General features: G+C 46.9%; 1 protein-coding gene across 1 annotated transcript in view; it reads left to right on the top strand.

The window, feature by feature from the left end:
- Positions 1–348: 348 nt before the first annotated feature.
- LOC140213446 (uncharacterized) overlaps positions 349–24288 on the top strand; it is a 43496-nt gene continuing 19556 nt past the window's right edge. Inside the window, exons 1-6 of the mRNA XM_072284675.1 lie at positions 349–492; positions 6877–7078; positions 14922–15025; positions 18687–18889; positions 20608–20776; positions 23316–23597. Of these exons, the coding sequence (XP_072140776.1) occupies positions 370–492; positions 6877–7078; positions 14922–15025; positions 18687–18889; positions 20608–20776; positions 23316–23597 (1083 nt within the window). The 5' untranslated portion in view covers positions 349–369. The remainder of the gene's footprint in view (positions 493–6876; positions 7079–14921; positions 15026–18686; positions 18890–20607; positions 20777–23315; positions 23598–24288) is intronic.

Raw genomic sequence — 24288 nt, 5'->3', positions numbered from 1 at the left:
CGCAAGCGCCTGTGAATGTACTGTTCACATGCGCTGCAACTAGCGACAAACTGACTTGCGAGTAAGCCATTAGTTTGTGTTGCCTAACTGCTGCTCGAAAATGGCGTTGTACTAGACGTGAATTTTTGAAAAAAAAATGTGCCCGGCGCTTGTAAGCACCGCGTCAGCACCGGGTAAGCACCGCATCAAAATGTTACGACAGTGCTTTCTGTGGATGTCATAATCATCATAGTTATCATCGCTCCTATCATATAGGAGGGCATGTATATAACGTAGGAAATATTGAAACTGATACTAAGAGACAAGTGCTGACAAATGTGGATTTTGCGCTACCTTCCAGTGCTACAGAGAGACTTGCCTGCTGGAACCATGAAGGCTCGCATTGAAGATCGCGTCATCTACTCATCATACCCGCGCATCGACATCCCAGTATGCTCGATTTATGCCTTGGTAAAAGAGCAGTTGCTGATTAACCCCAACAAGAGAGCTCTGGTAAGAGCGTTGTTCCTTCCGTGTTGTATCGCCGGTGATGCTCGTAGACTCAGTCACTTTTATGGGGTTTACGTGAGAGGAATAATGGCTAATCAGAAAGCCGCTGACAACGTAAGTTATGAATTATGACAAAACTGAAGGAAGTTACACGAATGATTGTGAACTCAATGTTTACAGCTGTTTGGTTTAATTTCCTCGGTTGGGTACATTGCACGTAAGTTGCAGTGTTTCTGACCTTTACTGTGCGTATTCTACTTTCTTCTCTGACATTTGTCATCTTGCTCTTTATTTGCTCTTCAACCCCGTTCTTCCCACATTCCATTCCTATTTTTCTGTCACCTTTCTGAAGAGTAGGTAGGCGTTGTGCCCTTCCGGTGGCAGTTACTGGTCCACTCCTCGCTTTCTCTTTCCCGCCTAGCGTATATATGTTTTTAAAATGAACATTACTAATATAATAAATAATAATAATACGCCGAAATAAAATGCCAGAATGCCAGAAACGAAGGGTATTCTTTTCAAGCCAAAAATTTCTATATGTAACTATCATTTCTGAATAATCTGATCCGTGGCACGCATTCTAACGCAAGTCTAACACGAAACAATCGTAGCTTGTTTAGCCACCACCTTTCATCACAGACTGTCTTGTGGCAGATGGATACATAAAGTGTCGTTGCACTGACCCCGTGATGCCAAATATAGGAGAATTTTTCTAAATGTAGGGGCTTTTGGCATTGGTAAGTGAAAAACCAATAGCTGCCGAAATCTAGAAAATATTTGCTTTACGATGCGGTGGAAAGTTAAATTCGCAGACGTGAGAAACCACCGCTATGACACTCTGATGACCGATACACAGAATAGCTGTCGGGACGGCGTGGTTTAATTTCAGTCTCCCCAAATTACCTTCGCATGAGCCTGCGAGGTGTGACTTGTGATTGCCCGGCAGCGCAGTGAATGAATCTCGCAATGTAAACGACAAGGTTTGGATCTCGTGGTCTCATTAACAGAGCACAGCTATTGCGCTATTGCCATTCGTGCCTCTGGTTGTTCTGTCGATGTATGTGGCCTTTGAATGAAATATTTATGAGCCATTGCCAAAAAAAGCCTTGTTGCAATACCAAACAATGCAGCGCAGGCGCAAGCGAACGCATACATTTATCTAGTTCCCCTATTCATGGCGAGGCATTAGCAGAGCAACCGTCGACATTGTCTTATTGTAGATTCGTAGTCGTCACGTGTTTCGGTGCATATTGACACTAAGGCCGGGGAGGGGGGGGGGAGGCAGTGACCGTGCTTCTGCGTGTCAGGCGGGAATCGACGTATCAGCGGGTAAGCGTCGTCGCAATAAGATTCTGCCCATTCAGACAGTCTCTTTATGGTTAGCTGTTTCTGGTTTCACAGGTGTCACAATTCTAACTTAGAGGGCTGTACATCAAGTACAACCCTGTCGTGCGCCATTTTCTTGACTGAACATACGCAAGAGAATAGTATCAATGCGTACCTGCAATGTGCCACTTGAGAGAAAGTAAGCTAGGTGTTCAACATTCTGCCTTTTATTCCCATATCAACCATGTCGCCTAGAATTACGAACCTCCAGGTACCTTCATGGGTCTTTTCTAGCTCAAAGAAGAGTTCTAGACACTGTTGGTTAAGGGTAAATGCTCCTAGCATTTTGTTTTCTAACATGAATAAATGGCCTAATGGTGCTCGTGTCTCCCGAAAGCCACACTGGTTAGTATTTAGCAGGTTATGGTGCTCAAGGTTGAACATGAATCAGACATTCACTATGCTTTCAAATGAATTTGCCAGATAACTTCTCAGGGCTATTGGATGGAAGCTATTGGAGAGGGTCTGTGGCTTGTCTGTTTTCAAGAAAGGGATGAAGGTAGCTTTTTGTAATGCTTTTGGTATTGTGCCCGTACGCCACACCTTCTTAAAGAACTTGAGTAACGCACTTGAAGGGGCCTCAGGTAAGTGTTGAAGCATTGCGTAATGAATGCTATCTAGATCTGGTCCTGTTCTCTTGCGAGTACTAAGCGTGCTCGTTAGTTCGCTTACAGCAAATATGCTCTTATAGTCTTCTTTGACGGCTCCTCTGGTTGGTAACTTCTGTGTATCTGTTATGCTTCTGTAAGATAGGAAAGTGGCATAGCAGTTTCATGAGATTGAGAATTGAGCAAAACGTTCGCCTAAAGCGTCCGCCTGATCTAGGAGTGCCGTCTGAACAGCAGGAGGAGTTAGCAGAGGGATTATGCAAGCTGTGTTATTGTAGTTCATTTTCCGCACACCTTCCAAGACTATTTAGGTTGATGTCAAACTGTTTATAGAAGATACAAAGTTTTCCCATGACGTTTTTCCCGCTGTTCTCCGGATGTGCCGTGCCTGAGCTCGCGTTTGTTTGAAATTTACTTGGTTGACGTACTTTGGCTACCTCTTAAAGATGTTGTTCAGCTAGCCTTGAAGTTCGGGTTACTTATATGGATGCCGCTTCAACAAGACAGATAGTAAATCTTTCGTGAATTTTCTCTACACTAAGACTTTCTTTGGAATGTTTTCCTCACGTGTCACGTGTCGTCTATAGTACCCAGTTTGCTAGATGCAGTCTCCACCACTATGGTTTAATAGGTGCTGGAGTGGGTTGTGCGGAACGTGTCAAGCATGACAGATGTTCACGTCCGTATGGATAGTCATGTACTTTCTAATTTAAGCGGACGTAAATATCTGGACAACAGAGAGCTAAATCAATCCAACTGATTTTTACTGTGCTTGGTGTGCAGTACGTGAGCCTATCAGTATTGAGAATGCGTATGGTATTCGTCAGAATGAAATTTTCCATAATTTGCCCTCTATAGTTAGCTGTCGTATTCTCCAGGTGGGACTATACGCATTAAAATTGACTACCAATATGTCACTCTAGTGCCACATAATAATTGCAATGCCACCCGAAAGACGACCAATGGTGACATGGCCTCGGTGGGAAACCTTGTATTGTTTAACAAGTTTTTTTTCGGGGGGCCAAATGTATCTCCTGAACGCATTGGGCTAAAGGAGAGAACTGATTATCGCTTACGTCGCCTACGTTATGTATTAGTCCGTGGCAGATCCAGCGACCAATAAAAGCCATTTCTTTCGGGCCACTGTCCTTATGTATTAGCAACCTCAATGCTGCTTTCTGATACGTTGAAACGTCTCGTCGACGGAAGATGAATATTTCGCTTTTGCATTGCTCGACAGATAGAAGTGGAAGACATGCTTATTCAAGTGCCCTTTCCAAAGGCAGCGATTGGCTGGCGACGTGCTTTCCTTATACCAGTGGACAAAGCAGGATGTCTTGAGGTAGACGTCCCTGGTGCACTGGGTTTTATGTCTATTGCTTCATCACAAACATCAGCCACTGACGGGGCCTCAACTTGAAAGCGAAAGCCTTTTGAGCGGCCAGTGGCTGCTCAGGGGCGGCCAGAGGCAAGGGCAGATCACTGAAGCTGTAGTGGCCGCAAGTACACACGAGACGCCACTCTGCCCTCCTCCCGGCGAGCTCCATCGGCTTAACATTGCATGTTTTTCAGGGTGCTTCTAGAAATGTTCGATTTTCTTGGACTTTTGGCTGAATAATTTCCTTTCCTTTCATGATAGCTCTAGAAGATCGCTAGTACGCCGCGCGGGGGCCACTGTAATTGGAGCACTTCATAGCTGTTTTGTCGCTGATCTCAGACGGGTGATAATTTTCAGCAAATTTTGCATAAGTAATTCTGGCTCGGCAGGACTGCGAGCCATGCCTGTACTGCTGACGTTAGAAACATCTCTGATTTAGGAGGTACGCAGTCACGGAAGAACTTATATATGCCACATTTACTCTTTTTGGAAGGCTGCGGCGGTTGAACAAGATCACCATGAGCGAATTTTTACCTGTTTATTAGCTTCTCGGATGGGGATTCTTCGAACGGCGCCGACGCCTGGGGTTCGGTGATTATCAAGAATATCTTCGTCTGCTTTGCTCCCCAATTGCTTTTCGTAGATCACCCCTTGTACGCTATTCCGGCTACGGCGGGGTTAAACTATCACTTTCTACTCAGCAATTTTCCTTCCTTTCTGGTGTTCTTCGCTTTGTGCTCTTGTCTATGCTTCGGTCAAGAGGTTGCCAGAAGCAAGGTTTTTCATCCTGTATTCTTTACCAGTTGCTGATTTTAGAGACGTTGCGATATGGAAGACCGACTTCAATGTTATTGGTGCTTTGTCCTCAGTGGAGTGAATAAGCAGGAACGTTGGAAAGGGTTTACAATTTGAAGGAGACACTCTACTTGACAAACGTTCATCCCATCTTAGAATACGGTTGTGCTACTTGGGACCCTGAAACAAAAACACTTATCAGTGAACTTGAACGAATTCAAAAACGAGCAGCAAAATTTGTGTCCGCAAACTATGATTGCACGAAAAGCTCCTCTCAGATGTGCAAAAATTTTGTCTGGCTTCTATTGCAAGAGAGACGCAAATACCTTAGAGTTAAGCTATTTTACAATATCTTTATAGGCGCAACAGGTTTGTCTAAAGAGTTATACATGAAAGCTCCCAGCTATAAATCCTCCCGTTTAGATCATTCTTGTAAGGTTCAAGAATACTAGTGTGGTATAAATGTCTTTAAAACTCATTTTTTTCCAAAACAGTGCATGACTAAAATAAATTGCCAAAAGAAGTTGTCTTAGCCTCGCAATCTTCATTTGAAAATGCTCTGTCACACCTTTTGTGGAATCAAGTTTCGTTGAATTTGTTTTTTTTTTTTGCGTGTGTAGTGCGTTGCTGTGTGTTTTTGAATTTTTTGTATACGATTGTTCCTATGACAATATTTACGTCTTTCTTGCTTTCATGATATTTTTGTTATCAGTTTTCTCAGTATTAGAATGCAGTGTGTTTTTTATTGTTTGTTTGTTCTTTACACAGTGTCATCTGCATGACGATGTATGTTTTACAACTGTATCCGCCCTACAAAAATGCCCTCTACGGGCGCTGTAGGTGCCTGAATAAATAAATAAATAAATAAATAAATAAATAAATAAATAAATAAATAAATAAGCCTTTTCTCAGCTGAGAACTTCGGCACAACTTTTTTCTTTCAGGGTCTGGTCATTTTTCTTTGAGGATCCAAATGTCATACGTGATATATGGACCTATGGTTCCAGATATGTCCGCCGAGGTTCACCCTCATATTCTCAGCAGGGTGCCGGCGCCTGTAGCCTGATAGCTCCGGTGGGAGTCCGTCGCGCGGAGGTTGATCAAGATCCTAATCGTCACCGTTTGCGAATTCTACCCTTTCACCTTACGACCTGCAGCAGCGGTACGAATAACAGCCGCGGTATGGGGGCTAGGATTGTGCCAAGCACCAACACTTCTCAAGGTGCCCTTGCCAGGTCACCGTTATTTGTTTCTTGCCATATTTTCAGCGGGGGTACAAGAATCGTACTTCGAAATTATGGTCACCGAATTAACAAACACACACAATCATTTTCCCGCTTGAGACCGGTGTTGTGGTTCCAGCAATGAACGAAATTTTCTCGTCAGTATTTCAGACACCAGCCATGGTAAATAAGAAGTAATAGAATACTGGGATGCGTTAGGCGACTTGCATCTTTGTTTCAGCGAACGGTCATATGTAGCGGCTGCATAAACGAAGTGTCGTTGCACCATGACAGGAGGCTGCAGAATGGCTCCGATTTATGGCAGAAGAAAACGCTTTACTATAAATAGGCTAATTATCACACTGCGGTGAGGTTTCCAGAGTAAATTGAGCTACTCAATTTTCGAGCGCTTCAAGAACTTCAGGTAAACGCTGGATTGCGCTAGCATTATGATATTTAGGTAGGCCTTTCAATGCTCAATCTAGCTAATACGTAATGCCGTGAGATCTTAATCATAAATGATTGCCCCGAAACTATGCGTAATACTTTCCTTATTGAACGCACTTTCGGGCAACTAGCTGCTGCAGGACTTTGGTACATAATGCTCGGCTGCAGTCAGAATCCGTAAGAAAATACTCCAAATCTCATTGCTCTTGCAGTATTAGGAAACATCAGGTATATACGAAAGTTTCATTTGTCCAGAAGGTGCCAAATTGGCCCTTCGTATAGGGCAGCCTAGAACAACCGTGCAAACTACATAAAGAAAGCTTTATAGACAACCGTGAGCACGTAGACGGTCAAGACCGTTTGAATAATGCTATTCATTTGTCTATGCAGATAAACACGCAATTCGCTCGCGCGCAGAAGTATGGGGTGGACAGCGCAAAATTCACGCTAAAGGACTTCAGTGTCAACATTTTTGCTTGTGCAATGGCGTCTCTGCACTGAAAATTGCTCAACGGTTTCTAAGTCACACTTTGTGTCACAATTAATGCAGGTCGGCGACGATCTCAGCCTCACACGTGCCGAGTTTCTGGCTAGCATGCAGCGCTATGCCATCGGTTTCCGGCAGAATGGGGTGCTTCCCGGCGACCATGTCAGCATCCACGTGAACAACAGCGTGGAAAGTCTCATAGCCATGTACGGCTGCATCCTAGCGGGCGCGACAGTTTTCCTGCCCAATGCCTCCGTCACCGAACGTAAGGATGCCGCTGTGATGTGAGACAGTCGTTTTCATGGCGTACAAATTCTACGGAACTAGAGGCCCTAAAGCGGAAATGAGCATTTATTTGCATATTCTGCCATGCTTGCCTCGAATGCGTTTTTGTGAGAGCTGCTACTTTTGACTGAGCAATACACTATATCTACAATACCTATGAACAATGTTAATTCACTCATACGCGCCTAAATCTAAGTACATGACGTTTTCTTCATTTAGCCTCCACTGAAATGACCTCGTACATAGCAGCGTAACTTCATATTCGCCCAGCTACTGCGGCGGCTACGAGTAATTAAGAGTTAATCAAGATATAATCAAGTACAATTATGAAAAGAATATTCATTGCCCTCTTTGACCTAGACAGGGCTGAAAAGTAGGTGCTGTGTATGCCATACGAGCTCCTTGGTCCTTGCGCCGCATAGCGTCCATCGGAAGCTGTTTGTGCCATGAGTGGTATTACAAACGGCGAGTATCCGGCTGATGCGCTTCTAGCGTTGGTTTCAATCAGGAGAGTTATAAGCAAAATATGCGTGGACAGTTGATGCACAATTACTTTCTTCGCTTCGATGGCGGATTGACACGCAATACCCTAGGTGTAACTAAGGCATGAGAGAGGCTCCGACACAGTTTGTGCAAAATCGACAACGAATATACGCGTTTAGAAAACGTCAGGCTAGCCTCAGGAAACCACAAGAAAACTCTAGAATATGTGACGTTTGAGGTTCGGGAAATCAGTGGCAGGCACAGATTGCAGAGTTAAATATTTTCAGGCATGCGTTTGACTTTACTTCAAGAGCGTTTACACAAACGGGGTGTCGCTCTAGAAAAAAGTGGTTACAAAAATTTTAAACGAATGCGCTGCAATAAATGAGCTTTATTTTTACAGATTTCATTTCCCTCAGGACTATAGTCGGGATGGGTATACCCATGCCGAGTCAGCTCGGCTTCAGTGCTGAAAAGAGTACTTCCGCATACCTGAGCCCCACTGTCTTCCGTGGCTCATGTAACGCGTAAATCTGAACGGTTCGAATGAATGCTGCCGCGACGAAGACGACGAAGGCGCTTCTGCGCGCACGTATGAAAAACAGGCTCCGCTATCTTGTGTTGTTTGGCCAGGTTCCCTTGGTTCTAGGAAGGAACCGATTGCATCCTCACGTTGAACAAGTTAAGCGGCATCAACGCACACCGCTCCCACCTCGGTACGTCCAATATTGGCCACTTTTCACCTGAAAACCGCCGTTAGGCATAGCTCCTGTTTTAAGTGGACGGGGCCGGACCGGCTCGCGACACCACGCCAGCATGGAAGTCGTGGTGGAGGCAACGCCCATCACCCCCGAAGACCTCGCAGATAAAGGATGGCGCAAGCTGCAGCGCGACAAACGTACCCAATGCAAGTCAGCGATAAGTTCGCCCCGCGAGAAGGCGAGCATGGCCGGAGTCGTTATTATGCCTAACCCGGCGCAACGCCCCAAGCACCCGAGGAAGCCCCCTATCCCTCCGCACTACTTCAAAGTGGTGTTGCGAATCGGCGTTAGCTTTGATGTGTCTGGACAACGCCCATCGACCGTCATGGATGCACTGTGTGTTTCCACGGGACTGTCAAAGCAAGCTTACGGCAAGGACATGGTACGTTTGGACGCGGTCGGCAACTTCGTTGTCCTGGGTACCGAGGATGGTGACCGAGCCGACAGTTATGCGACGCTATCGACGCTAAAGGAGTGAAGTCAAACCTATCCGATTAAAGCTTACTTCCCATCTGAAGATCAAGGGAAAGGCATTATTCGCCATATTCCTCCGCACCACACCCAACAGCAAATTCAGGAGAATCTGTCCGAGAGCGGCATCAATACAGACATAGTGGGGTTCCGCCGTCTAGGCGAGTCCGAAGCCGTCCTGCTCGTCATCAGGAGACAGGAAGCTCCTCATTACGTCATGTATGGCGGGGCATGGCACCGATGCAATTTATTCCGGTGCATAGTGCAAGCCTGCTTGATTTGCTACCTGACAGGGAATCGAGAAGACGTCTGTCCGAATCGAGCACGACCAAGAAGTTTAGAGAATGTGGAACACCCGACACGACCGACGGGCACGAGTGCACGCCACATTGCCTGTTGTGCGGCAAGAGCCACGTCATGGGAAGTTGGGAGGGCCGGAAGAAGTTTGAGACTCCTTTCATCATCCGCCAGCACCAACGCCAGCGCAGCGAGAGGCGGGCTCGAGAACGGGAAGAGCAGCTTCAATCACCGCCGCCACGGAGCTACAGCTACCGCAGCCGGTCTAGGGAGAGGCGCTCGTCGTCATTCTCCTGCGCGGACGGGGGGTCGACCGGTGACGGCGGCGCCACGGCCGGAAGACGTCGGTCAACCAGCCGAGGTTGGAGTCGGAGCTGCTGCGGCCGGTCGAGATCGCGGAGCGCCCCGAGGCAGCAGCCAGGGGGCCAAGCCAACAAAGAAACTGGGCCAGCATAGTGGCAGGGAGGGGGAGCGAGGTGCATACCGAAATAGTTACACTTGACACAGTTAAGAGTCTACAGCAAACCATCCAAAACATGCAGACAAAGATCGCACAACAGGATACATAGATCCGCGCCTACGAGAGCGGTTGCTTCCCACAACCAATGGACAGGGACCGACACCCTAGCACGCAACCAGTGCCCTATCAGTTCCCTCATCGACATCCGTGCTTATTAGCATACCAACAACTATAGAAAGCGAAGAGTCCGATATGAACTCCCAGGGTCCACCGAACAAACGAAAAGCCAGCCTCATTCACAGGACTCCCACTGCAACCCCAATTGAGGACGCAGACCTAATGGAACACGTAGAGCAACACGTTGAACGCGCGGTCAAGGTGGCTATGGACACCATCCTCCCTGCAATTTTTGAACGCTTCCAGCAATTAGAGAACCACATGACGGCCCTCGAACAGAACCACAACACGCTAGCCGCACAGGTGGCACAAATGGCACAATACATCCCAAAATTAGCGCCCGTCCAGCCGGAGCAGACTCTCCCTCACCCCGCGGTCGTCCCTGAGGCGGCGCCCCTCAGCGCAGCGGCGGTCCTCCGCCCTTCCCGCCTGGACCTGGCTGTCCACACACTCCCCAACTATCAACATGGCAGTAACAACCAATAGCACCTATTACGTTTGGCAGTGGAACTGCCGCGGATTCAAAAAAAAGAAGGCAAACCTTCACCAGCATGTTAATAACACGGCACAGCAAGAATCATACAAACCTGATATCATAGCGCTACAAGAAGTCAAGATGGAAGCCGGCCTCTCCTTTTACCGGGCTTTGCACTGCCATAACAACTCCAAGAAAGTCACTACGGTCATTTGCCGAGAACAGGTGACGGCGATCCACGACATCGAAACTTCTCCCCCCACGGGCATCCCCCACGTTTTCGTGCAGATCATCACGACGGGCACGTCAGATCCCAGCCTATTCGTCCTCAACATATACGTCGCTCCACATTCAGACCCGAAGCTCGATGTGCTTTTTCGCTCAGCTCTCAAAGTCAGCCGCGACTGCCCCCTGCTCATCGTTGGGGACTTTAACGCGGGTCATACTCTGTGGGGTTACCTGGGCGACACCCGCAAGGGTGGACATCTAGCAGAAGCCACGCAAGAGTTGGGTCTCACGCTAATCAACCATACTACCGCCCGCACCAGAATTGGCAGCCGAGGTCAGGTAGACACTAACCCGGACCTGACGTTCGTCGTCCACTCGCATGACTACGCCGGGACGAACACCGGCGAAACTCTGGGAAGCGACCACTGCATCATTCACACGGAAATCTATGCACGCGGCAAGCGTCGCCGGAAGCATCGCTTCTCGGTTACAAACTGGGACAAATTTCGCGAGTCCAGTAGAATGCGAGCCAGTGAGGGATCCATGGCCAATATTTCATCCTGGATGAGCCAACTCTTGAGCGACGTGGAAGAGCATACGGAACATCTAGACCCGGAAGACGCCCCGGAAATCTCCAACGTCGACAGCAGGCTGCTTCACATGTGGCCGGCAAGATCGAGCATGCTCCGGCGTTGGCAACAGCAGGGGAAAGATAGCGAAGTCCTAAAGAATCACTCGACTGGACGCAGAGATCTCCGATCACGCGACCGAGGTCGCCCGGCAGCAATAGCACCAAATATGTGATCTCATGAGGGGACGCCCCAGCGCAGCCCGGACGTGGCACCTCTTACGCCACCTCCTGTACCCGGACACCAGCAGGGCCGAAGGCAGAAGAAACATAGCCAAGTTAATCCACAGGCATGCTCCGGACCCGGGGCCGTTCCTGGCCGAGACGCGAAACAAGTACATCGGCGTGCAACTCAAGACACCGTTACCTGCGGCCTACCACGGCCGGCCGAACGCGCACATAGACGCAGACTTTACGTTCGCTGAGGTGTCGGCCGCCGCCGTCAAGCTGCTGACGATCTCGGCGCCGGGTTCGGACCGCGTTACCAACAAGATCCTACGCAACCTCGATGAGGCTGCAATGGAGCAGCTCACCGAGTTCATGAACGAATGCTGTAAGACGGGCGCCATCCCAGAAGAGTGGAAGACGTCCACGATCGTCCTAATACCAAAACCAGGCAAACCACTCAATGCGGACAACCTCAGGCCGATTTCACTCACATCATGCGTCGGCAAACTGATGCAGCACGTTGTCCTAGACCATCTCAATGAACACATAGAAGATAGGGACGAGTTCCCCCACTCTATCTTTGGTTTCAGGCCACACCTGTCCTCCCAAGATGTACTCCTTCAGTGAAAAGGCAGGTGATGCAACCCGAAAGTCCGGCTGACGCTCGCCGATTGCGGTGGCTCCTGGGCCTCGACCTGACGAAGGCCTTCGACAATGTCGCCCATGCAGCGGTGCTCGAAGGCTTGACCCAACTGGGTGTCCGAAACCGAGCATACCAATACGTCGCAAACTTTCTCACCAACCGGAAGTGCCGGATCAATGTCGGCGAACATGAAACTGACATTATAGGGCTGGGGAGCCGAGGCACACTGCAGGGATCAGTCATCTCCCCATTTCTCTATAACGCGGTGATGCGCGGGCTCCAGGGCCTGCTGTGCTCTATCCCCGGCCTTCACTACAGCCTCTACGCTGACGACGTGAGGTTATAAGCAGCGGCGGATGATCCACAAACTCTTCAAGAGATCATGCAACGCGGCATCGAGGTCGTGCAAGCTGATGCGGAGTCGAGGGGCCTGACGTGCTCACCGGTAAAGTCAGAACACCTCCTGACCAAGCCCGGCACAAGTAGATATTCCGGAGGATTACGACGTAGAAGGCGCTTCCTTGAACTTAAGGTCGGAGAACTTACCATTCCGGAGTGCCCCAGTATCAAAATATTGGGGCTAGACTTTCAGAACATGCTGCGCGGTGGGCTCATGTTAGAGAAATTCCAGAGGGCGCCCAACTATGAACTACAGCTCATTCGCCGGCTGGCTAATCGGCACCACGGCATGGGCGAGGGCGATCTGCTTCGACTTGTGCAGCCATACATAACAAGCAGAATCATGTACTCGACACCATATGTCAAACTCGCAGCCGCGGACTTAGCCAAATTAAACACAATGCTCAGACGAAGCACAAAGGTAGCCCTGGGCCTCCCGGACGACGCGGCCACCGCAAAGCTAGAGGCCTTAGGCAGGCACAGCACGATCGAGGAGCTCTTAGACGCTCACCACACAGCCCAAGTCCGTCGTCTCTCGCTAACCCTGGCTGGCCGCACAGCGCTCCGGAAGCTCAGTCTCGAGGCTATCTCCGAGGTTACAGAGCACTTGACGATTCCACGAAAGGTCAGGGGGCATATTTAAGCCCCACCTCTACCCCGCAACTTGACCCCGAGTTCCGTCAGGGCCGTCGGCAGGCCCGTAGTGAAGCCATTTGGCTACGCTACGGCTCGCAAGATGGAGTGGCCTACACAGACGCAGCCAGGCAACCTCGCGACGACCTCATGACCGCGGTGGTAGCGGATCACAAGGCAGGATTGATGGAACACACAACAATCACGGCTGGCCGAGTGGTGGAAGCGCAGGAAACCGCGATTGCCATGGCCATGCATGCGGAAGCGAATACCGTCATCAGCGACAGCAAGCAGGCCATCGGCAATTTCGTCCGCGGTAGAATTTCCGAACAGGCGTACCATGTCCTCACACGACGCCCCCTAAACGGCTTGAATACCCTCGTGTGGACCCCCGCTCACGCGGCTGTGCCCGGCAACGCGTCGGCTCACAGTTTGGCTCGAGATCTCGCGCGCCGAACCTCGTCCGCGGAAGCGGACGGCGTGAATGAGGAGAAGAGACACGAGGAACCCTGAGAGACCTTTCAATAGCCCATAGGTATCGCTTGAGGCGTCGCGCGTTCCCACCACCGGCCAAGCTACTCGATAAAACGCAAGCGGTCGCGTTTCGGCGACTTCAGACAAACCCATACCCACAACCAAAGTGCATTAACAATATCAAAGGGGGCAAGGAAAGCGACCAATGTAGGCTCTGTTCAGAAACCGGAACACTCACACAAATAATGTGGGAATGCACCTCGCTCCCGTTCTCTCATCGCCCCGTCAGCTGCGAGGCTGACTGGACAGCCTGGCTCAGTTCCGGGGACGTCGACCGACAGCTTGAACTGGTGGACCAGGCGGAGAAGATCAAGCAGGCCCAGGGCCTTACTTGAGCCCAATCCCTTAGCCACGTCCCCCTTTACCCTTTCCCCTTTCAATAATGTTTATCACCACCAATGATGCCACGCATCCTACCACTGCACTCGTTCCGGCTGCTGTGTCAGCGGCGTCGTCAAGGCGAAGTTTAAGTGAAGCACACTAGTTTTAGTCAACGAGGACAAACTGATGTGCGCCCACTGCCCACAATTATATCGTAAAGCAGGCGAACCTTCCATCCCGAGCACACTTCAGGCCAAAATAGAGCCGCAGCCTTAGCAAACCATAGCTAGTCTAGTGAGTTAGAGAACTTCGCCGCAATACAACAAAAAGGGAGTGAAACGTAAAGACAGTAACATATATCGATCCGGGGTTATTCTACGACCGGCCGAGTGATAGCCGTCCCTACTCTACCTTCTTTCTAAAATGAATACCGTGCGCTCTACTAACGCATGCCACGCTGTAAAAGAAGAATTCCACGTAATACGACTCTGAGACACGCTGTTTTGTTAGCAGTCGCCTTGCGCACGCTGATGAATATGGCTGCTTTATTAATTAGCTAAATAGATAAACTTAGTTGCCCGCCGTTAGATTTAGTTTAAATAGTTGCGCATAAGCTCGAATGAAAAACCTGTATCACATTCGAAAACATCATGTTGAATAGGTTCCCGCTCGCTACCTATCCTGTAGTAATTTTCCGCGTGTCAATGTTTGGGCGCAACGCGCAGGAAAGAGTGCGAAGCGAAGTAGGGCCCGCATGTTTGACGCGCAAGATTGCAGGGCTCTCTAAAGTGATTCTGAAACGACAACGCTAACCTATGGCTAGCTTCTTGGCCGCGAACAAGTGACAAGGCGACAGCGCAGTTTTTGGCTGCTGTTCGATAGAGCAACGCGCATCAGTTTAGCGTGACAATATGGAATACCGCTGAAGCGAAGCCAAAAAAGAAAGGAATAGTTAAGGCAAGCCCACGGCGATGGTTTTTTTTCCGTTCGTGCTAAATCTTATTAGGCCTATTAATGAACCGTTTCACGCATTGATACCATACGTGATATCGTCATGTATTCAACGCACGATATGCAACCGTGAACTATAACTTATGCGAAAGTAACATTTCGATGATAAATCGCACTCTATTTGCTATGTGCAGATGAGCTGCGCTACGAAGTGGAAGACGGCGACTGCACACACATCCTCACTGACGAGCCGAATGCGGAGAAGTTTAAGAGAGCAGTTGCGGGCCTAAAGCTAAAGGTGAGTTGCAGCGCCTGTGCATTGTTTGTAGGAGTTTGTGTATGCTAAGTGAGTGCGCGAAAAGAACGCACACCTTGCCGCATTTGCCTACTACGATTGCCTGCAATAGAGCTTTATGTCAATGACATCAAAAAGTAGAAATTGCACCCGGTTTCCTAAATTATGTAAGAAAAAATTATTCGAAAGTAAGCGTCTTTATCTGCTGCTTCTGTAGGAGCGAGCTTCAGCAGAATGTGTCCACATTATTACACATTATGAGATTACACGGAAGAGGTGGTTGTCTTGAGAAGAATAGAGTGGTCTACTTACTGTGCGCAGAGTAAGTAGGCATTTACACCTTTCTTATTATTGGTGAAGCTATTAGTATCGTATTAATATTGGTCTTGGTGACTCAATCATAAATGTGAACCGTTTTTGTATTATTGCATAAATTTGCAGAATATCTTGCCTATTCTTACGCAGCAATATTTGTAGAACTACGCGTGACATACTAACAGCAATGAATAAAATATTTGCCCTCTTTACTGCAGTTCTTGTTATACATACTAAAATACGTGTCAGCTGTGGTTGAATTCCAGTGATTACATGAGTTCTGTTGGGAGTGAAACTACAGAGGCTTGTTTAAGGCTAGATCATTGCTTGCACCCCGTTTACAATGCGACAGCAGCACAGATACCATATCTATTGTGTATACAAAGTAACCACAATTGCGAAAGAAAACCGTAGTCTTGAACAAGGTATGCATATAAGCACATCATTTCCTTGTGCTACTGAGTTTAGAACTCGTGGGATTAAGGATCGCATCAACTGACGGCCATAGTAATAAGGGCAGAGGGAGTCTTTGAACTCTGTTTTATAGCTACTAGGCTGTATATTAAGGACGTTAAATTGTGTTTCTGTGTGACTTGTCTGGCGCGTTTACAAATATTCGCACACCTATCTGACCTAGTCTTTTTATACCATAGAGAATAGCCTCTGATGAGGTGCCCCACACAACATACCAGTAGGTTGGTGCTGATAGAAAAGAGAAGTATAGCTGGCGTTTTCTTCGACCTTAAACAATTTTTACAAATCGCATTTGGCAGATGGCATAATTCTAGTGATTGAGCTGGATTACTCAAAGAGGCGCCCACTACTTGTGAGAAAGAAGAATATGCATATTCGACTAATTCATAAATATTTGATAATTAATTTCTTTTTTTACATAAAGGCACATATTGTAATTCATCAGTGGCAGCGGGAGGGTTCGAAAGGTGTGTCCGCATGGAAGGAGTTTTCAGGATGACGCCAGTTTCGATACATTCGTTGTCAATGTGCGCGGCAAAATACGTGCGCGTTCGTTCCTTTTGTTCTTGAATGCATAATGTGGTGGTTTCTAAAAAAGCGAAACGGTGGTGCATTCTTACCGCACGTTTCACGGCGCATATCACGAAATTTGTGCGATACATCCTAGTCGTTTAAAGTGGATACGCCTTAGAAACTTACCCGCTCCAATTCGCACATTAGAATATGTATCGTAATGAAGTGATTATCGTAAAGTCAATAAGCCACTTTTTAATAATCATTCGGTTGCTAGTCACAATTTTTCATGCGAGTAATGCCGGCCACTTCGAATAATCCATCTCAAGGTCCATTGTGACAATAATAATAATAATAATAATAATAATAATAATAATAATAATAATAATAATAATAATGATAATAATAATAATAATAATAATAATAATAATAATAGTTATAAGCCCATTTTATGTCCACAGCCGGACGTGTGCCTGCGAAGTTCAATTACGCCTGTCTTGTGCCGACCGATTGCAACTAGCGCCCGCGAATTTCCAAATTTCGTTGCCCAACCTAGTCTTCTGCCATCCTCGACTGCGCTTCCTCTCTCTTAGTACCGATTCTGTAACACTAATGGTCCAACGGTTATCTAAGCTGCGCATTACATGACCTGCCCAGCTTCATTATTTTCTCTTAAGGTAAATTAATATATCAGCTGTACCCACTTTATCTCTGATCCTAACCGCCCTCTTTCTCTCTCTTGAGGTTATGCCTAAAATTATTCGTTACGTCTCTCTTTGCGCGGTCCTTAACCGGTTCTCAAGCTCCTTTGTCAGCCTCCAAGTTTTTGTTCCATATTTCAGCACCGGTAAGATGCACTGATTGTTCGCCTTCCTTTTCAATGATAATGGTAAGCTTGCAGTCAGGAGCTGACCATGTCTGCCGTATGCGATCCAACCAATTTTTATTCTTCTATGAATTTCCTTCTCATGATAAGGGTTACCTATGATTAATTTACCTAGGTAAACGTACTCTTTCACAGACTCTAGAAGCTGACTGGCGATCCTGAACTCTTGTTTCCTTGCCCGGCTATTCATCATTACCTTTGTCTTCTGCATGTTAATCTTTAACCCCACTCTTGCACTCTCTCTGTTGAAACACAGGCCACAGGCGATCCTTAACAATTCTGCATGGCCTAAAAATAGCATGTATAACAGGAATTTCCTTGTAGCAGCAAGAGGAACCTCACGCACCATAATATGCAAAAGGTGGCAGGGAGCGCACCGTGAATATATTGTCAGCGTACTCTAAAGCATGTTTTCTTTAAAACGAACACCATGATTTTTAGTGCACGTGCAACGTAAATGATAGTCCAACCAAAGATTGCCTGTACTTAAATAAATGAGGTCAGAATGATGTGAGTAATATTTATTGGCTAGGACAACACTACTCTAACCGAGCTATAATGGCTACAATTAATGTGCTGTAAAGTAATTGTCTTCGAATAGAATTTGCCAATCAATACTTCTATGTGCTATCTCATGCATTACAGTTTTTCCGCCGTCTAAAAAAGAGCCCGCGAAATATTGGAAAAATACCACGTGACAATGCATTCGCGCACCGGGGCAACATCGCTCTTAGGCGAGCTGAATCCAAAGGTACGCATCTTGCCTCTAACGCATTGCCCTACCAAGCGTGTAGCGTTTCGCGCTCAAAAAAAGAGACGTATGATATAGCGTGCTGAATAAATACTTAGTAATGTCATATCTGTTGTAAGTATAGTTCAGAAGGTGGCTAATTGTCACGAACTAATCAGGAAGAACACAAAAAATACGCGATGCTGCTTCGAGTTTAAGCTGGCAACATTCAATTGATTTTACTGGCATAGGAAGCTTCGCGTTTTTGTTTTACTTGGTGCATGTAGCTGAGAAAGCTGACATGCAAGAAGGCCATAAGTGCTGTGAATTCAAGTACCATAACCGACACTGTCGTTGCCTTTCTTTGTGGAAGTCGAATGTTGCCTCGAGGCATTCTCTAAGCAGCCTCGCTTGCCTCATGCACTCTTAACGCAGGATCCTGGAGATCATTCTGGTGTGGCCTTCCTTAGGGCGAAACCATTTACACAATGCGCGTGTCGCGCTGTATATATACGCAAAAATGTTAACCTATCAACTCGACCAACTTGCCATGTCGATTTAGGTGTAGGCGGCTCGACAGGGAAATCTACAAGGCCTTGCGTTACAAAGGGCTGCCCCACCTCAAAGACAGGTCCTTCGTTATAGGGCAAGGTCACCCAGCTAGAGCACGACGATCATGCAGTGAAAATTCTGATGAGGTTAGAAAAACCATGAAAAAGCTCTTTTGTAACTACTTCCTCATTCAGGGAGGATTCAGCGTCGGCCAAGCAGCCGGATTCGTCTCTACCTCCAAATTTTCGAAGATCGATGAAAAAGAGTTCTGCGAGTGCCCTGTCGTCGATCCGAAAAACACCGTTCTTGCTGTGTGCTACACATCAGGAACGACGGGCTTGCCCAAGGGCGTTGAGTTGACCCACTACGGTTACGTGGCGTCCTTCTACACATCCAGGTAAACGATGATTGCGTTAACTGGTCAAGGCCTTCCTACTTTTCAATGAAAGATTTTCTAAATGACTAACTAGTTCGTAAATTACGCTAACTAGGTGAACCAATTCATGTTGTTCTACAATGTTTAAACAGCCAAAGAGGCGGAGTAAACTGTTGTAAAGCCTACCGAGTCAACGTGACTACGTTGTAGCAGCTCCGTCCAATAACACCGCTCTTGTGTTTCGCCCTAATTTTTGAGCCTGTGCCTAGAAATAAGTTAAAACGCTGCTTTTGTAGACGCGTACCGCTTGTCGGCGAAAGAGCAAATGATGAAATGTAAAATAACTTGTTCTGAACACGGGTGAGAACAAAACACACTCATGACGACAGACCGGAACATTAGGTAAAATGGCTTTTTTTTTACATTGTTTTTGCTACTATTTGACGCGTTAACACGAGTTATAAGCCTAAAAACATCTTACAGGCACTTTTATTGCTGTCTATAAATGAATATTTTGAATTTGGCGCCTAAGTTATATTTAGGAGCCTAAAATACATTTTTCTTGTTTTGTGCTGGCGTCACTTTGTGCATAATGTTATCACCCGCTGGAAAAGTTGGCTGTAGGGAGCCTGATATTACCACAAACACATTTCCAACGTAAAACATGTTCCGCCTCTGCTTGCCGAACAGCGGGTTAAGAAGGCGAATAAACTTGAGCGGCCGGTTCAGTTGCGTCACCTGGTGGGTAAAGTTTAACAAACGAAGATCAGTTGCTGTAGTAACTAGGTGTATTATACTGTGCTACTAGAGTAAGTTTTCGTACGCGGTGTAATTATGAATGCGTTGTGTTATTAAATGTTATTAAAATGCTCCCGCAAAACGCAAACATGTGGTTAGGTGGAGCGTCACAATGTGCTCCTACAGTCGTTGCTGCTCTCGTAGACTTCTCGGGTAAACCGCAAACACTAGAAAAGTTGCCGTTCATCCAAAATTCTCTACCGACTGCTTTGCAATAGGCGAGAGTATCGCTGTGAGAAGTGCTCAAACTGCGTACGCAATGACGCGCTCGAAGGTGGTATAGGTTACCTTAGCACTGAAATCACGTTTATAGACGACATTCTCAAGAAGCTTCCATCCTTAGGCGGTACTCTCACCAAGAGTGTGGAGCTGATTTTCGTCCTAGAGAACTTCGTCGTAGCCTGAATGGGCCTGTTGCTGATAAGAGTTGGTGAATGGGATATGCATTTTTCTTAGTTTGGGCACCAAAAACATCTTTTTTTTGCTATCCTTTTGTCACGCATAGGCACGTATTTCAATTGCAAATATTTGGAAGCAAGCCTCCTCTCTATTTACGCATTCTTCAATCGGGATGGTTATGCGATTCAACATTACGTGGAAGTTCGCCTTTAATCGGCTGAGAAGTGTCAGCAGTATAACGTGCCAGTAGTTTAGCTAGGTTTTAAGAGCCGATGTTCTACATCTACACCCCGCTACTGGTAGTTCCCCTTTTGAAAAGAAGTTACATTTCACCATAATGTATTTTAAAAGGCCTTACTGCAAGGCTTTGCGAATCTCATGTGCTTCTCTCGTATATGCAAGTAGCACTTGCTTTGCTAGAAGGACCAACACCTGAAGATCTAAGACACGGTGGCCTACGAGCACAATCGGATGTTACTCTAGTAGATAGGAAGCATCACCATTTTGTGGTGGACAAGTCATTCACACCGCTTCCTGCGCAGGATACACTTGCCCTGGGGAGAGCCAGACATCTTTCTTGGCTTGTACCCTGTCACACACCTGGCGAGTATGCTGTGCGGCATGATAGCTGTCCTTGACGGCGCAACGTATGCAGTTGTGCCAGCGAACATGACCCCTCTAGGAATCATGGATGCTGTCGACAAATACAAGGTTGCGGTGTCTTCATGTTTTTGTCTCCTAAAGCAAAGTTACTAAGACGTCACATTTCCTCAGTTCGCATTTAGTTTTTCGTAACGAGGCAGTTTCTGAGCTAAAGCGCGAGCTGACAGCAAATGGCACTGCCATTTGGTCCGTGATCTGGCGAATGTAAAGGGGCGATAATAGCGGTGAGGTAACGTGTTAAACTACCGTTTCCTCCAACTTCACTGTAATTTATCTAATGAGTCCGAATTTTCTACACCGCCTTTATCTATTGTACAAAGTGCCGCGTGTTCCACAGGATTATTCTACCCTCTTTAAGATATTAGTATTTACCATGTAAAGTGTTGTCTTCGGCTAAAAAAAGTTTTTGAGGGATTTATCTGCAGATCAGCAGCTGAAATTGGTTCTATATCTCTTCTATATACTCGGCTTTCTTCCTGAGCTTTCTGGACTAAATTGTAGCCCACGCTGGCGATGAATTGGCAGTGGCACGGAGTGTTTTACATTTTAACAACGCTATGACGCTGTTGAGCGGCAAAGAAAAGGCAGTGGCCAAGGGTTTACCTTCTCATCCAAAGACTTCCTTATGCTCCAGACATCTATGAAATATAAAGTGTCACGTAAATCTCCCTATTGCTTCTTAAAACTGCCCGGATGACTTCCGTTTAAGCGGGCAATGTATGAAATATTTGGATACTCTGCCACAGTTTGGCCCACCCAATAAACCTCACAAGACAGAGATGTTGTACACGACGTCGCGTATTCAGTGGGCATCCCGTACCCTATACTTGATGATGAAGAAGCAACATTTACTGGGCCCGAATTAAATCGGTGGTGCACGCAGGCACCAGACGGGGTGGTTCCCTAGTTACGGGACCCATATGTTCCCAGCAGGCCCTGGCCCCTGTCCGTCAGTGCGAGCTGAATGGGTAGGGCGGGGCTGGATATCAAGGTCTCCCATCGCTCAAGGGGTTGGGCATTGGGGGTGTTGGTGAGAAGGAGAGGGCTTTGCATTGATTCTTGGGTGTTTCGCTTTTATAAGATGTCTGAACCAAAACTCACAGTCCACGCTCCTTCGGAATGGTGATTCCAGGGCAGCTATAACGTAAAGCTATTCCAAACTTTTCTATTCTAATTTTGTAATGAGTCCTCCGGGACTAGTCGAAAATTTTTCGGTCCAACTCCACTTTGTCTGACTGTCACGCGACATGTCACGTATACGGCGAAAACGCCCCATTTGATAGGATATGTACACACGGATTAAGCGTGATTATACCAAACGAAACAAACCATTATTTCTAATTCGGCATCGTTTTCGCCATTAAGCCCTCTACTATTGGTCAAGCGTTTTGGGGCTGCGGCAGCTTCGCATGTCTGTCACGCGACGTCATCACACCGCGAAAACTGGGGGCGTCAAAGTGACGTGTGCGTGTTAAAAGCGCATTCATATGCCAAACAAACCTGAATTATTTTCTGAACAGCCGGGCAGTGGCCCGATCTAAAATTAATGCAAGGTTATTACCCGCCGATCGCTCTGGCAGAGGTAAGTCAGAGCTGCCAGGGTACATGAATTTATTTGCGTACAATAAAACTTTTTTCCGGGCCCTGTAACGTTGTCGCGCACTTTCGGCATATATATGGTATTGCGTTGCCAACTATTCTTTCTGAGGATCCGCTTTAGCGGCTGTTCCAACCTTTCGTTGCAATCCACCGCGATTTTCGACGAGCGACCGTAAGCTAAGCAAGGCAAGCGGACCAATCGCAGATGCTGGCACCACCCTTCTCTTCCTGTTATCTGCTTTCACTTTGGTGGCCTGGCCGCGCCCTCTCCACTTGAGCGTGATCCTTGCCTCGTGTTAGCCAATTAGATATAAAAACTGCTTAATGTAGATAATGCTATTTGCTTTGAAAGCAAAATAAGTGTCCTATAAACGGCGACCGCGTTTGATTGGACTTTTCAACCAACACTGAGGGTCACCGCCCGATGTTGGTCGGTAGTGACGTAAATTTGGCGTGAGAAGATTGCGAAACACAACAGATTGTAGTAGTTCTACGTCATAGGGCCGCAGTGCTGAAGATATGGGAAAAAAATCTTTTACCTGTTCTGGCCATTATTTTTCTGCTTTGCATACCTACCCAAACTTCGTCAAGTGTATCGAAGCCTTTACTTTTATGTCTGTGGGCTTGAACAATAACTATACGGTTTTCTCTGAACGCAAACATGCAAGTCACACACTGTATTACAAAACAAAAACACAAACGATGTCTCAAAGTCTGGAAAGTGAGAGCGAGACATATTAGATGTCACATCGGAGAAGAATATCGTGGGGAAGAGCGGTAAACTCAAAAAATATATTCGAGAAGAAGTTGATGGATTCCGGAAACAAACACACATGCCAGCATAAAGCATGGAAAGTTAGGCAACATAAGAAATATGTAGTGGTGACGGGTGCCCGTCATATAAAAAATGGGTGACCCAAACTAAAACCACAACGTAAATAGTTTGGTTCGATAGTTTGCTTATGCCATGAATTTGAACCTAATGCAGACTACGGCAGCACAGATGTTCCCAGGCAATCTCCGAGCTCTGGTGCGTGAGATGGGGCACACTGGTAGAACGCTGCCAAGCATGCGAGCCATCGCCGTGGGTGGGAGCTCCTTTTCGACACTACTGGCCAAAGAATGTCGTAAAGTTTTCGGTGGTCTTGAGGTCCTGGTGCAAGTGTACGGCATGACCGAAGCATGCAGCCTTATTACTTCAAGGCTTAAGAACGAAGATTTCGGCATCAGCGCTGACGTCGGGTTCCCTACTCCCAATGCGGCAGTAAAGGTAAGAAGCACTCTACGTCACTGCTTTTAATGGGAATTGAATTGAAACGCGGCGCCAAGTCAAGTCGAACGAGAATGGACAGTTTTAGTAGTGCGTACATTGCCTACGCAACGGCGTTGCGTACGTAAGATCGCTACGTTGTGCAAAAGCGCATGTGCACAACGCAATCTTTTCTATACAACAGAAAGTAGTGCAGCCAACAGTACCCTCTAAATAGCTGCAGAAGGCGCCGTTTGCGGAAATAATTGTAAATTGAAAGCAGCCTGCAACAGCGAGGTCACACGACGCACTTTTGATCGTGACAGAGCTGATCGAGCTGCTAGATCATGATCAAAGTCCTCAATGGATTTTAGAGCTGATCTGATACCGTCCTTGCTCACTTTGCGCAAGTACGTCACAATCGTTATCAAGAAATGTTATCCCGAGGAGCTATAACCTAAAAATATTCCAAGCTTTGTTATACCATTTATGCAATCAGCCCTCCAAGATTGTTCAAAAATTTTGGGGTCCCCCCTGCCCCCTTAGCGTGTCTGTCAGGCGAGAGACAGGAACACCGTCAAAACTCATCTGATTTGACGTGACAGATCGACTGTGCTTTAGTAGACCCAACAAAATAGAAATAAATATTTTCGATTCTGAGCAGTAGTTGCCATGAACACTCCGCTATTGGTCAACTGTTGTATTGGTCAAA

Source organism: Dermacentor andersoni, chromosome 10, assembly GCF_023375885.2.
Source record: "Dermacentor andersoni chromosome 10, qqDerAnde1_hic_scaffold, whole genome shotgun sequence".
Taxonomy (NCBI): Eukaryota; Metazoa; Arthropoda; class Arachnida; order Ixodida; family Ixodidae; genus Dermacentor; species Dermacentor andersoni.
The sequence above is the reverse complement of the archived record's forward strand: the minus strand, read 5'-3'. Positions and strand labels throughout refer to the sequence as shown.